This window comes from Pseudophryne corroboree, chromosome 2 (assembly GCF_028390025.1).
Source record: "Pseudophryne corroboree isolate aPseCor3 chromosome 2, aPseCor3.hap2, whole genome shotgun sequence".
Lineage (NCBI taxonomy): Eukaryota > Metazoa > Chordata > Amphibia > Anura > Myobatrachidae > Pseudophryne > Pseudophryne corroboree.
In genome coordinates this window covers 341391217-341407125 of record NC_086445.1, presented here as the reverse complement: position 1 = coordinate 341407125, position 15909 = coordinate 341391217, and the positions used below count along the sequence as shown (strand labels likewise).

Here is a 15909-nt window from a genome sequence, read left to right as displayed (position 1 = left end):
CCAGCCCCTGGGCGCCATCTACAGCAGATGTTTCCGCCCTGGAGCTGCATCTCTCTCACTCTCCCTCACACCTTGGCAGCGCTTGGGCTCCATTACACAGAGCTGCGCTGATTCTGGGACTGCTGGGCACTGTCTCCTCTGTAAAGCCGCCTGCCTCATCAGCGCTGTACATTTACAGGAAGCTTAAGTATTCTACATGTCAGTTAGACAGTGTTCGTTAAGAACAAGTGCATAACTACAGGAATATTTAGTACAAGTATTCTGTGATATACATCCAGTGTTTACTGTGCATTGTTATATCTGTATACATACATAGTTTTATGTAGTATTACTAGTCCAGTGCAGTTTTATTGTTGTGTGTAATAATTTCTGCATTGTACATGTGACTGTGTGTGCCTATAGCTGCTGTGTGGTTCCTATTCCGTGTATCTCAAACATATTGTTATCCCTATATTCTGTACCCTGTAGGGGGCTAAGTGCATCAGGGTCATATATATATATATATATATATATATATATATATATATATATATATATATATATATATATATATATATATATATATTTCTCTATCGTCCTAGTGGATGCTGGGGTTCCTGAAAGGACCATGGGGAATAGCGGCTCCGCAGGAGACAGGGCACAAAAAGTAAAGCTTTAGGATCAGGTGGTGTGCACTGGCTCCTCCCCCTATGACCCTCCTCCAAGCCAGTTAGATTTTGTGCCCGGCCGAGAAGGGTGCAATCTAGGTGGCTCTCCTAAAGAGCTGCTTAGGAAAGTTTAGCTTAGGTTTTTTATTTTACAGTGAGTCCTGCTGGCAACAGGATCACTGCAACGAGGGACTTAGGGGAGAAGAAGTGAACTCACCTGCGTGCAGGATGGATTGGCTTCTTGGCTACTGGACATCAGCTCCAGAGGGACGATCACAGGTACAGCCTGGATGGTCACCGGAGCCTTGCCGCCGGCCCCCTTGCAGATGCTGAAGTAAGAAGAGGTCCAGAATCGGCGGCAGAAGACTCCTCAGTCTTCTAAAGGTAGCGCACAGCACTGCAGCTGTGCGCCATTTTCCTCTCAGCACACTTCACACGGCAGTCACTGAGGGTGCAGGGCGCTGGGAGGGGGGCGCCCTGGGAGGCAAATGAATACCTATTTTGGCTAAAAATACCTCACATATAGCCTCCGGAGGCTATATGGAGATATTTAACCCCTGCCAGAATCCGTTAAGAGCGGGAGACGAGGCCGCCGAAAAAGGGGCGGGGCCTATCTCCTCAGCACACAGCGCCATTTTCCCTCACAGAAAGGCTGGAGGGAAGGCTCCCAGGCTCTCCCCTGCACTGCACTACAGAAACAGGGTTAAAACAGAGAGGGGGGGCACTAATTTGGCGATATGCTTATATATATATTAAGATGCTATAAGGGAAAACACTTATATAAGGTTGTCCCTATATAATTATAGCGTTTTTGGTGTGTGCTGGCAAACTCTCCCTCTGTCTCTCCAAAGGGCTAGTGGGTCCTGTCCTCTATCAGAGCATTCCCTGTGTGTGTGCTGTGTGTCGGTACGTGTGTGTCGACAGGTAGGAGGACGATGTTGGTGAGGAGGCGGAGCAATTGCCTGTAATGGTGATGTCACTCTCTAGGGAGTCGACACCGGAATGGATGGCTTATTTAGGAAATTACGTGATAATGTCAACACGCTGCAAGGTCGGTTGACGACATGAGACGGCCGACAAACAATTAGTACGGTCCAGACGTCTCAAAAACACCGTCAAGGGTTTTAAAACGCCCGTTTACTTTAGTCGGTCGACACAGACACAGACAGGGACACTGAATCCAGTGTCGACGGTGAATAAACAAACGTATTCCTTATTAGGGCCACACGTTAAAGGCAATGAAGGAGGTGTTACGTATTTCTGATACTACAAGTACCACAAAAGAGGGTATTATGTGGGATGTGAAAAAACTACCATAGTTTTTCCTGAATCAGATAAATTAAATAAAGTGTGTGATGATGCGTGGGTTCCCCCCGATAGAAAATTATGGGCGGTATACCCTTTCCCGCCAGAAGTTAGGGCGCGTTGGGAAACACCCCTTAAGGTGGATAAGGCGCTCACACGCTTATCAAAACAAGTGGCGGTACCGTCTATAGATAGGGCCGTCCTCAAGGACCAGCTGACAAGGCTGGAAAATATAATAAAAAGTATATACACACATACTGGTGTTATACTGCGGCCAGCGATCGCCTCAGCCTGGATGTGCAGAGCTAGGGTGGCTTGGTCGGATTCCCTGACTAAAAATATTGATACCCTTGACAGGGACAGTATTTTATTGACTATAGAGCATTTCTATATATGCGAGATGCACAGAGGGATATTTGCACTCTGGCATCATGAATAAACGCGATGTCCATAACTGCCAGAAGATGTTATGGACACGACAGTGGTCAGGTGATGCAGATTCCAAACGGCACAGTATGGCCGTATAAAGGAAGAGGACTTGTTTGGGGTCGGTCCATCGGACCTGGTGGTCACGGCAACTGCTGGAAAATCCACCGTTTTTTACCCTAAGTCACATCTCTGCAGAAAAAGACACCGTCTTTTCAGCCTCAGTCCTCTCGTCCCCATAAGATCATATCTGCCCAGGGATAGAGGAAAGGGAAGAAGACTGCAACAGGCAGCCTATTCCCAGGAACAGAAGCGTTCCACCGCGTCTGACAAGTTCTCAGCATGGCGCTGCGACCGTACAGGACCCCTGGATCCTACAAGTAGTATCCCGGGGGTACAGATGGGAATGTCGAGACGTTTCCCCTTCGCAGGCTCCTGAAGTCTGCTTTACCAAGTCTCCCTCCGACAAGGAGGTAGTATGGGAAAAAATTCACAAGCTGTGTTCCCAGCAGGTGACAATTAAATTACCCCTCCTACTACAGAAAAGGGGTATTATTCCACACTATATTGTGGTACTGAAGCCAGAAGGCTAGGTGAGACTTATTCTAAAAAATTTTTTTTGAACACTTACAAAGGTTCAAATTAAGATGAAGTCACTCAGAGCAGTGATAACGAACCAGGAAGAAGGGGACTATATAGTGTCCCGGGACATCAGGGATGCTTACCTCTATGTCCCAAATTTGCCCTTCTCACTAAGGGTACCTCAGGTTCGTGGTGCAGAACTGTCACTATCAGTTTCAGACGCTGCCGTTTGGATTGTCCACGGCACCCCGGGGTCTTTACCAAGGTAATGGCCGAATTGATGATTCTTCTTCGAAGAAAAGGCGTCTTAATTATCCCTTACTTGGACGATCTCCTGATAGGGGCATAGTCCAGGGAACAGTTGGAGGTCGGAGTAGCACTATCTCGGATACTGCTACAATCAGCACGGGTGGATTCTAAATATTCCAAAATCGCAGCTGATCCCGACGACACGTCTGCTGTGCCTAGGGATGATTCTGGACACAGTCCAGAAAAAGGTGTTTCTCCCGGAAGAGAAAGCCAGGGAGTTATCCGAGCAAGTCAGGAACCTCCTAAAAACAGTGCATCATTGCACAAGGGTCCTGGTAAAAATGGTGGCTTCCTACGAAGCAATTCCATTCGGCAGATTTCACGTAAGAACTTTTCAGTGGGATCTGCTGGACAAATGGTCCGGATCGCATCTTCAGATGCATCAGCGGATAACCCAATATCCAAGGACAAGGGTGTCTCTCCTGTGGTGGTTATAGAGTGCTCATCTTCTAGAGGGCCGCAGATTCGGCATTCAGGATTGGATGCTGGTAACCACGGAGCCCAGCCTGAGAGGCTGGGGAGCAGTCACACAAGGGAAAAATTTCCAGGGAGTGTGATCAAGTATGGAGACTTTTCTCCACATAAATATACTGGAGCTAAGGGTAAATTTATAATGCTCTAAGCTTAGCAAGACCTCTGCTTCAAGGTCAGCCGGTATTGATCCAGTGGGAAAAACATCACGGCAGTCGCCCACGTAAACAGACAGGGCGACACAAGAAGCAGGAGGGCAATGGCAGAAACTGCAAGGACTTTTCGCTGGGCGGAAAATCATGTGATAACACTGTCAGCAGTTTTTCATCCCGGGAATGGAAACTGGGAAGCAGACTTCCTCAGCACGACCTCCACCCGGGAGAGTGGAAACTTCATTGAGAAGTTTTTTCCACATGATTGTAAACCGTTGGGAAATACCAAAGGTGGACATGATGGCGTCCCGTCTGAACAAAAAACGGGACAGGTATTGCGCCAGGTCAAGGGACCCTCAGGCAATAGATGTGGACGTTCTGGTAACACCGTGGGTGTACCAGTCGGTGTATGTGTTCCCTCCTCTGCTTCTCATACCTAAGGTGCTGAGAATTATAAGACGTAGAGGAGTAAGAACTATACTCATGGCTCCGGATTGGCCAAGAAGGACTTGGTACCCGGAACTTCAAGAGATGCTTACAGAGGTCTTATGGCCTCTGCCGCTAAGAAGGGACTTGCTTCAGCAAGTACCATGTCTGTTCCAAGACTTACCGCAGCTGCGTTTGTCGGCATGGCGATGGAAAGCCGGATCCTAAGGGAAAAAAGGCATTCCGGAAGAGGTCATTCCTACCCTGGTCAAAGCCAGAAAGGAGGTGACCGCACAACATTATCACCACGTGTGGCGAAAATTTGTTGCGTGGTGTGAGGCCAGGAAGGCCCCACAAAGAAATTTCAACTCGGTCGTTTCCTGCATTTCCTGCAAACAGGAGTGTCTATGGGCCTCAAATTTGGGGTCCATTAAGGTTCAAATTCGGCCCTGTAAATTTTCTTCCAGAAAGAATTGGCTTCAGTTCCTGAAGTCCAGAAGTTTGTCAAGGGAGTATTGCATATACAAACCCCTTTTTTGTGCCTCCAGTGGCACTGTGGGATCTCAACGTAGTTCTGGGATTTCTCAAATCACATTGGTTTAAAACCAGTCAAATATGTGGATTTGCAGCATCTCACATAAAAAGTGACCATGCTCTTGGCCCTGGCCTGGACCAGGCGAGTGTCAAATTGGTGTTTTTTTCTCAAAAAAGCCCATATCTGTTTGTCCATTCGGACAGGGCAGAGCTGCGGACTCGTCCCCAGTTCTCTCCCTAAGGTGGTGTCAGTGTTTCACCTGAACCAGCTTATTGTGGTGCCTTGCACCTACTAGGGACTTGGAGGACTCCAAGTTGCTAGAAGTTGTCAGGGCCCTGAAAATATATTCCAGGACAGCTGGAGTCAGAAAATCTGACTCGCTGTTTATACTGTATGCACCCAACAAGTTGGGTGCGCCTGCTTCTAAGCAGTCGATTGCTCGTTGGATTTGTAACACAATTCAACTTGCACATTCTGAGGCAGGCCTGCCACAGTCTAAATCGGTTAAGGCCCATTCCACAAGGAAGGTGGGCTCATCTTGGGCGGCTGCCCGAGAGGTCTCGGCATTACAACTCTGCCGAGCAGCTACGTGGTCAGGGGAGAACACGTTTGTAAAATTCTACAAATTTGATATCCTGGCAAAAGAGGACCTGGAGTTCTCTCATTCGGTGCTGCAGAGTCATCCGCACTCTCCCGCCCGTTTGGGAGCTTTGGTATAATCCCCATGGTCCTTTCAGGAACCCCAGCATCCACTAGGACGATAGAGAAAATAAGAATTTACTTACCGATAATTCTATTTCTCGGAGTCCGTAGTGGATGCTGGGCGCCCATCCCAAGTGCGGATTATCTGCAATACTTGTACATAGTTACAAAAATCGGGTTATTATTGTTGTGAGCCATCTTTTCAGAGGCTCCGCTGTTATCATACTGTTAACTGGGTTTAGATCACAAGTTGTACGGTGTGATTGGTGTGGCTGGTATGAGTCTTACCCGGGATTCAAAATTCCTCCCTTATTGTGTACGCTCGTCCGGGCACAGTACCTAACTGGCTTGTAGGAGGGTCATAGGGGGAGGAGCCAGTGCACACCACCTGATCCTAAAGCTTTACTTTTTGTGCCCTGTCTCCTGCGGAGCCGCTATTCCCCATGGTCCTTTCAGGAACCCCAGCATCCACTACGGACTCCGAGAAATAGAATTATCGGTAAGTAAATTCTTATTATATATATATATATATATATAGTGTACCACAGGATATACTATTTAGTATTTTTCTCTGTGTATTTCAGTCACCATAAATCCTCTCTTTGTGTTCTGCATTTGCAGTCACACGCCACAGGGTTTTTTTGTTAGGTACTGTTACACCCTAAGGCTCCGTTTCCATATAATGTCTGCTACACAGGGCGGGAGATCTGTGGCTGATCATGTGTCATGCAGTGCTGACGCCGTGGATTTATATGAGGAAAATATTCCAGCTGAGGGTCCAGATACCGGGGGTTCTGTACCCCTCAGTCAGTCTGCAGCACCGGTGGTACACCAAGACCCACCTTGGGCTGCTTTTTCTAATTTACTGACTACGCTAGTAACAAGACTTACGCCCCCTGTGGGACCTCCTGTGCCATTACAATCCCATATTGTGCCTGTCGTCAATCCACCATGGGCAGATGCTCTGTCGGCTCTGTTACAGCAGTTAAATCAGTCTTTGGTTAACCAAAAGCCTTATTCTCGCCCTCCTAGGACCAAAGGGTCATCTAAGCGGGCCATTTCTTCCTCACAGTCCACTCATGTTTCGGATATTTCATCCGATGAAGACGGGGTATATACTGATCCATCAGACACTGATGCAGATGCTTCTGATGAGGAATCTACAACACAAGTTGATGTTCCTGACCCATTGGAGGCTATCAAACTGATTCTTCAGATTGATGACAAAACTGACCCTCCAGATACGTCTAAGAAACCTGATAAGTTCAAACGCCAGAAGGTTACCAAATTAGTTTTGCCACATTCTGACCATTTAGTTGACATACGTCAGGAATCCTGGGAGTCTCCAGGAAAGAAATTCTCCCTGTCTAAAAAGATGCTAGCTCGTTATCCCCTGTCTGCAGAGTTAAGTAAGAATTGGGAAACACCACCACTGGTGGACTCACATGTACAGATGGGTCCACATTTATCTTGACCTTTAATAGGATTAACTGAGACTGGCCAGACGGACTTAATCCCCTGCTGTATTGTTCTCTGTATTGTATTGCAGTTGAGAACAATAGATGAAGGGTTTATGCTAATTAGTCATGTTGTGTCTAGGCGCAGAAAACTAGTCAAGATAACCGTGGACCCATCTGTAGCTTGTCTTCTACTCTGCCTGTCACTGCCGTCACCTCTCTGAAGGAACCGACGGATAAGCGTGTGGAGGGTTGCTTGAAGTCTATTTACACTCTTGCAGGTGCTGTACATAGACCGACCATAGCAGCTTCTTGGGCTGCAAAAGGTATTGAAGCCTGGGTTCAAGCTGTTGAGGCAGAGCTACCTGTGAATTTTTCTGATAATGCCAGACAGTGTCTTTCTTATATTACCACAGCCTCTCATTACATTCAGGAGGCGGACTCTGATGCTGGTGTTCTGGCGGCTAAAGCGTCTACTACGTCCATTCTGGTTCGCCGGATTCTGTGGTTGCGGTCCTAGTCGGTGGACCTGGACTCGAAAAAGACCTTGGAGGTGATCCCTTTTAAGGGAGACATACTATTTGGGGAAGATTTGAACAAGATTGTTACTGAGTTGGCGTCTGCTAAAACTGCATGTCTGCCAAGTACTAATCCTTCGGCTCCAAAGGCTAAAAGTACCTCCTTTCGTTCCTTTCGACCTCCAAGTAAAGCAAAGGGTCAGGCGTACCCGAAACAGGCTTGCACTTCCAAAGCCTCTAAGCCCAAACCTAAACATACTTGGGCTGCCCATCAGCCTGCTTCCAAACCAGACAAGCCTGCTGCATGAAGGGGCGGGCCTCTCCCTGGGGGACTCCAGGGTGGGAGGCCGACTTCTGCAGTTCGCCTAGGTATGGTTACAGACCACTTCAGACGCTTGGGTGAGGGAAGTCGTCACTCGCGGATACACCATCTCTTTCAAGAAACGTCTCCCTCACCAGTTTTGCTCGACAATTATCCCTTCGGATCCGTTAAAAGCAAAAACTCTATATTTGGTGGTACAATCCCTCCTGGACACAGGAGTGGTAGTGCCGGTGCCTCTGTCTCAGAGGGGCAGGGGGTACTATTCAACGCTGTTCCGAAGCCGAATGGAACCTCCCGGCCCATTCTCAATCTCAAGTCTTTGAACAAATTTGTGAATGTATACAAATTCTGTATGGAAACTCTTCGCTCTATTGTTCTGGCTTTGGAGCCCAGGGACTATATGGTATCCCTGGACATGCAGGATGCTTACCTACACATACCTATTGCCATGTCGCATCAGCGGTATCTGCGGTTTGCTATTGGCAACCTACATTATCAATTCCAAGCCTTGCCTTTTGGACTCACCACAGCTCCTCTGATCTTCACCAAGGTCATGACGGCCGTTCTTCGTTGTCAAGGCATCAGGATCCTGCCGTATCTGGACGACTTGCTGATCCTGACGAACTCCCCAGAGGTTCTCATCACTCATCTAGAACTGACGGTCCAATTCCTACAAGCCCACGGATGGCTCATCAATTGGAAGAATTCCTCGCTGGTCCCTGCTCAGAACATGGTGCACCTGGGGGCATTCCTGGACACACACAACCAACGTTTGTTCTTGCCTCCGGAGAAGGTCCTGAAACTCCAGGACAGGATAAGATACTTCCTCTCTCGCCCAAGAGTGTCGATACACTCGGCGATGCGAGTACTAGGCCTCGTGGTGTCGACTTTCGACATGGTGGAGTATGCTCAATTTCATTCCCGCCCTCTGCAGAGGTTAATCCTTTCCAAGTGGGTCGGCCTGCCTCACCAGATCCGATCTCAAACGATCTTGACTCCGGAGGTTCGTCTGTCACTGAGCTGGTGGCTACAGGACCAACAATTGAGCAGGGGTCGTCCCTTCTGGATCTCCAACTGGGTTCTCCTAACGACGGATGCCAGTCTGCGGGGTTGGGGCGCGGTGTTGGAGCATCACTCTCTTCAGGGTCGGTGGACCAGGGAGGAATCTCACCTCCCGATAAATATTCTGGAGTTGCGGGCAGTGTTCAATGCTCTGAAGCTTGCCCTGCCTCTGGTACAGAACAGGCCTGTTCAAGTACAGTCAGACAGTGCCACCACGGTGGCGAACATAAAACAAGGCGGCACTCAATCACATGGCAATGTTGGAAGTGTCAAAGATTCTTGAATGGCCGGAACGCCATCTGCCAACCATACTGGCAGTATTCATTCCGGAGGTCCTCAACTGGGAAGCGGACTTCCTCAGTCATCAGGACCTACACGCCGGAGAGTGGAGCCTTCATCCGGAAGTCTTTCAACTCCTCGTGGACAAGTGGGGCCTACCAGATGTAGACCTGATGGCGTCTCGACACAATTGAAAGGTTCCGGTCTTCGGAGCAAGCACAAGGGATCCTCAAGCAGCGTTCGTGGACGCACTGGCAATTTCATGGAACTTTCGGCTGCCGTACGTGTTCCCTCTGGTGTCACTCCTGCCCAGGGTAATAAGGAAGTTCAAGCAAGAAGGAGGAATTCTACTTCTAATCTCTCCAGCGTGGCCCAGACAGCATTGATTCTCTGACCTGCAGGGTCTCTCGATAGAGCATCCTCTTCTACTTCCGCAACGCCCAGATCTCCATCGTTCAGGGCCCTTGTGTCTACCTGGATCTGTCCCGACTGGCTTTGATGGCGTGGCTCTTGAGGGCCAAAGGATTTTCTGAGGCGGCCATTCAAACTATGTTGAAAGCCCGTAAACCAGCTTTGGCTCTGATTTATTATAGGGTCTCGAATTCTTACTTCACCTGGTGTGTGGCTAAGAATTATGATGCATACAAGTTCAGTACTGCCAAACTTATGGCTTTTCTGCAACAGGGCCTGGACTTAGGCCTTTGTCTGGCCTCCCTCAAGGTTCATATTTCAGACTTGTCGTTGTGGTTTCAGAGAAAAATTGCGTCTCTGCCTGACATTCATACTTTCACTCAGAGTGTTTTACGGATTCAGCCTCCCTATGTCCCTCCTGTTGCTCCTTGGGATTTGTCCGTTGTTCTGAATGCCCTACAAGAGTCTCCATTTGAACCTCTTGAGTCTGTGGACCTTAAATGGCTTACGCTTAAGGTCTTATTTTTGCTGGCTATTGCCTGTGCTCGACTGGTTTCAGACTTGGGTGCCTTATACTTTAGGTCACCCTTTCTGATTTTTCACCGTGACCGTGCGGTGCTTAGAACTCGCCCTGGTTATCTACCTAAGGTGGTGTTGTCTTTCCACCTTAACCAAGAGATTGTGGTTCCAGCCTTTATCTCTCCTGGTTTGTCCTCCAATGAGCTGTCTTTAGATGTGGTACGGGCTCTCCGTATCTATGTGAAGAGAACAGCTTCTCTTAGGAGATCTGATGCTCTCTCTGTCCTTTTTTGGTTTTCACAAGCGTGGCTGGTCTGCAAATAAGCAAACTTTGGCCAGATGGATTAGAATGGTGTTGCACAAGCTTATGCGCAGGCTGGACTTCCAGCTCTTGCTGCTGTCAAGACCCATTCTGCTCGGTCTGTTGGAACTTTTTGGGCGGCCTGCAGTGGCACGTCCCTAGAACTATTGTGCAAGGCGGCTACGTGGTCCTCGGTGAACATAAGGTTCTATGCCTTTGATACTTCCGCCTCCCAGGATGCTTCCTTTGGACGCCGGGTTCTTGTGCCCGCGACAGCGCGTCCACTCCCATGAGGAACTGCTTTAGGACATCGCTGATGTTATTCCCTGTGGAATACCAGTGTACCCCGCTGCAGAAAAGGAGATTTATGGTAAGACTTACCATTGTTAAATCTCTTTCTGCGAGGTACACTGGATTCCACAGGGCGCCCACCCTGACGCACTTAGCTTCTTTGGGTTTGTATGGCATTAGCCGCTGGTACCTTCTCCTGTTGTGAGAATGTGGTCTATGTGGCTAGCTACTATTGTCTCTATTACCTGCTACTGCATTGGACTGGTTAAGAAAACTGAGCTCCAGTGCCTGGAGGCGGGGCTATAGAGGAGGCGGTGCAGTGCATCCTGGGAACAGTCTAAAGCTTTGACTGTTGGTGCCTCGGATCAAGACCCAACTCTACACCCCGATGTTTTTCCCTGTGGAATCCAGTGTACCTTGCAGAAAGAGATTTAACAATGGTAAATCTTACCATAAATCTCCTTATTCCTTATACTCAGTCGCGTATCTAATGGGAGCAAAGTCCAGGGTGGCCCACACTGCACACCCTGCACCCATTTCTTAAATACTCACCCTCCGGAGTCCCACGTCTGCAGCAGCAGCACAATGGACATCATTTTGCACATGTGCAGTAGGAAAATTACCTGAAAAATGGCATGCGTTCTAGACTCTTCCAGTGACCCTAGTGCTCAGTGTCTACTGCGCTGCCAGCTAGAGAGACTGAGACTGCACATGGGCCCCCTCCTCTCTTAATACGCCCCTGTTTGCCCTGAATTATGAGCTATTGGTTACTGCAAATATTTTTAATGTTGCATTAGAAATATGAACTTTAATTTACGTGACATGGATTTTTGAACTCAGGGAAGGAGGCTTGGAGGAGTGGTAGAAGGTGGCTCGAAGGGACAGTGACTGTTTTTCAATAATTATATAAAAAGAAATAGTCTAAAAAAAAGTGACTGATACTATAGATTTTATATATATATATATTACACACACACCTTTACAAGGCAAAATCGATCTACTTTTGCCTAGTAAATGCTCCAACACATGTGGCTCATTATTTTGATTTGCTAATTACAGTTTTTGTTTTTATGTTTTTTCTATAACATTCCCCCTTTTTGTCGATAGGAGCTACATGAAATGAAAAAAGATGGTCTGCATGCGAGATCCGGCTTAGGTACTCTACAAGAAAGCCCCAGTGACTCAGACAAGGACAAGTCTAGACTTACACACGACATTCAGTATATGAGGGAGCTTTTAGAAAAGCAGGTATTGTTAATATTCCACATTTAAATGATACCCATAATATTAATTTTACAGTTTTCCGCAAATGTTTTTCTTTATCATGCAGGACCGTAAGTTGGAAAAGCGCATGCATCAACTGCAGCAAGAGCATGAGAGGGAAAAGAACCTGGTATTTATTTTCTTTTTTTTTTACTTTTGTTTTTACAAGGGCACAGTGCTACTTACATCACATATATATGGCTTGAAAACCAAGGTCAGTGTTTTCAACCAGAATACTAAAATCAACAAAAAATGGAAAAGGCATGATTTTTTCTTTTCTTTCTATAATTCTCCGCAAAAATTTATTTTAATTTTTCTTAGTTTGTGTGGTCATTTTCTTATTGTTGACCACCTTTTTATCTGGATAGACTTATTTAGTGTATTAAAATTGAAGAAAGTGCCTTATTGTATGAGACCACATAGTGCTCTCTAGCTTAGTGAGAGTTGTACTTCCGCAGCAGTTGAAAAGCCACGGGCTGCCTTAACTGTACTATGTAGAACATTTAGGCAAGCAACTGATATGGAACTGGAAATCCCAGCATGCCTTGCCCTTTTTCTATTGTTTTTGTCATGATGGATCTACAGTGTCCGTTTATCTACCAAATATATATTTTTAGCTCCTATTAAAAACTGAGAGGCTAAAATTATCACTAAATGAAGATCAAAGGACAAAGGAAGATGTCTACAAGAAAAAAATGGATGAAATTGGACATAGGCTAAAGGAACAAGAAAGACTAATAAAGAGGCAAAAAGAGCAGGTATGTATGTTACAACTTTATCATCGTGAACATAAAATGTATAGCAGTTATATTTCTAGTTGCAGCTACTGGAAAGACCAATGTCTGGATATTATGGGGCTGATTCAGAGGTGGGCACAGGAGTGATCGGTGCTGTGTCTTCTGCAGCAGCAGATATGAGAACTTATGTTAATGCAGCAGGAGGCATATTTTGTAAAAAGGCATTCACTGCCGTTCTCTCAGATCCGCTGCCTGCACCTGAAGACGCAGCGTCAGATCACCATTGCAACCATTACGTGGGTCATCAGACATCTGCACAATCCTAAGGCTGATCAGAATGTCCAACTGACAAGGCCAGTGAAGCTGCGTCCAATGATGCAGTCACTGGCTTCAGCTTGCTCCTAAAATGGCGTCGACACACCAGCATTTTAGATGCTCCTTCCCCTCACCAGCCACATGAGTCGCAGCAGCATTGCAGCACATGTGTACTGCGGCTCTAGCACAGTAGCAAAAAATAGGACAGCTGCAGCCAAATCAGTTCAGGGTCTGAATCAGGCCCTTTGTTCAGCATAAGGGTTATATGTGTTTGGCTATGTGAAAAGGTTATTCTAAAGAAGTAATTGGCATCATGTTCATGTTATGCATAATTATATCTGCTAATAATTGTCACTTTTCATAGATATATATATGTGTGTGTGTGTGTGTGTGTGTGTGTGTGTGTGTGTGTGTGTGTGTGTGTGTGTGTGTGTGTGTGTAAACCTTTCCATTGCTTGACCAAAAAGAACATATTCAACATTGTATTAAATGCAGAGTTTTGAAGTGGGATTACTGCTATGCTGAAGAAAAATATGTTCCTCCATGATCACAAATTTAAGATTTGTATTTTAGATGTTATTAGTAGCTTATTTTTATAAGGCAACGTGTATTTTATGATAGTATATTTAAGTCTTACCTGTTCGTCTGTGGAAGTAATGCACTGTATATACTAACACTGAGATGTAATCAACACTTTTCATCTTCAGATAAAAGAACTGTCAGTGAAATCAACACAAGTTGCCAAAAAATATCCAGGTATGAAATGTCAACAAAGTTTCCAACAAGGCTGGATTAAGATTTGTGGGGGCCCCAGGGCAGCTAAATTATAGGGACCCCTACTAATAAAATGGTCAATGTAATATGCTGGCTGTGTTATTAAAAATAAGAATTTACTTACCGATAATTCTATTTCTCGGAGTCCGTAGTGGATGCTGGGGTTCCTGAAAGGACCATGGGGAATAGCGGCTCCGCAGGAGACAGGGCACAAAAAAGTAAAGCTTTACTAGGTCAGGTGGTGTGCACTGGCTCCTCCCCCTATGACCCTCCTCCAGACTCCAGTTAGGTACTGTGCCCGGACGAGCATACACAATAAGGGAGGCATTTTGAATCCCGGGTAAGACTCATACCAGCCACACCAATCACACCGTACAACTTGTGATCTAAACCCAGTTAACAGTATGACAACAGAAAGGGCCTCTTAAAGATGGCTCCTTAACAATAACCCGAATTAGTTAACAATAACTATGTACAAGTATTGCAGATAATCCGCACTTGGGATGGGCGCCCAGCATCCACTACGGACTCCGAGAAATAGAATTATCGGTAAGTAAATTCTTATTTTCTCTATCGTCCTAAGTGGATGCTGGGGTTCCTGAAAGGACCATGGGGATTATACCAAAGCTCCCAAACGGGCGGGAGAGTGCGGATGACTCTGCAGCACCGAATGAGAGAACTCCAGGTCCTCCTTTGCCAGGGTATCAAATTTGTAAAATTTTACAAACGTGTTCTCCCCCGACCACGTAGCTGCTCGGCAGAGTTGTAATGCCGAGACCCCTCGGGCAGCCGCCCAAGATGAGCCCACCTTCCTTGTGGAGTGGGCTTTTACAGTTTTAGGCTGTGGCAGGCCTGCCACAGAATGTGCAAGTTGAATTGTGTTACAAATCCAACGAGCAATCGACTGCTTAGAAGCAGGTGCGCCCAACTTGTTGGGTGCATACAATATAAACAGCGAGTCAGATTTTCTGACTCCAGCCGTCCTTGCAATGTATATTTTTAAGGCTCTGACAACGTCCAACAACTTGGAGTCCTCCAAGTCGCTAGTGGCCGCAGGCACCACAATAGGTTGGTTCAGATGAAATGCTGATACCACTTTAGGGAGAAAATGCGGACGAGTCCGCAGTTCTGCCCTATCCGAATGGAAGATTAGATAAGGACTTTTATAAGATAAAGCCGCCAATTCAGATACTCTCCTGGCAGAGGCCAGGGCTAGTAACATAGTCACTTTCAATGTGAGATATTTCAAATCCACCTTTTTCAATGGTTCAAACCAATGGGATTTGAGGAAATCTAAAACTACATTTAGATCCCACGGTGCCACCGGAGGCACCACAGGAGGCTGTATATGCAGTACTCCCTTGACAAAAGTCTGGACCTCAGGGACAGAGGCCAATTCTTTTTGGAAGAATATTGACAGGGCCGAAATTTGAACCTTAATGGATCCCAATTTGAGACCCATAGATAATCCTGATTGCAGGAAATGTAGGAAACGACCCAGTTGGAATTCCTCCGTCGGAACCCTCCGATCCTCGCACCACGCTACATATTTTCGCCAAATGCGGTGATAATGTTTCACGGTGACTTCCTTCCGTGCCTTAATCAAGGTAGGAATGACTTCTTCTGGAATGCCTTTCCCTTTTAGGATCTGGCGTTCAACCGCCATGCCGTCAAACGCAGCCGCGGTAAGTCTTGAAAAAGACAGGGACCCTGCTGTAGCAGGTCCCTTCTCAGAGGTAGAGGCCACGGTTCGTCCGTGAGCATCTCTTGAAGTTCCGGATACCAAGTCCTTCTCGGCCAATCCGGAACCACTAGTATTGTTCTTACTCTTCTTTGCCGTATGATCTTCAATACCTTTGGTATGAGCGGCAGAGGAGGAAACACATACACTGACTGGTACACCCAAGGAGTTACCAGTGCGTCCACAGCTATTGCCTGTGGATCTCTTGACCTGGCGCAATATTTGTCCAGTTTCTTGTTGAGGCGAGACGCCATCATGTCTACAATTGGTCTTTCCCAACGGTCTATTAACATGTTGAAGACTTCTGGATGTAGACCCCACTCTCCCGGATGAAGATCGTGTCTGCTGAGGAAGTCTGCTTCCC

General features: G+C 46.7%; 1 protein-coding gene across 5 annotated transcripts in view; it reads left to right on the top strand.

Moving 5' to 3' along the window:
* The window catches only part of DZIP1 (DAZ interacting zinc finger protein 1), a 191380-nt gene that overhangs the window by 71054 nt on the left and 104417 nt on the right, over window positions 1-15909 (top strand). For all 5 annotated transcript variants that reach the window (XM_063953023.1, XM_063953026.1, XM_063953025.1 and 2 more), the window contains exons 6-9: window positions 11823-11963; window positions 12046-12108; window positions 12596-12736; window positions 13738-13786. In XM_063953023.1, the coding sequence (XP_063809093.1) occupies window positions 11823-11963; window positions 12046-12108; window positions 12596-12736; window positions 13738-13786 (394 nt within the window). The remainder of the gene's footprint in view (window positions 1-11822; window positions 11964-12045; window positions 12109-12595; window positions 12737-13737; window positions 13787-15909) is intronic.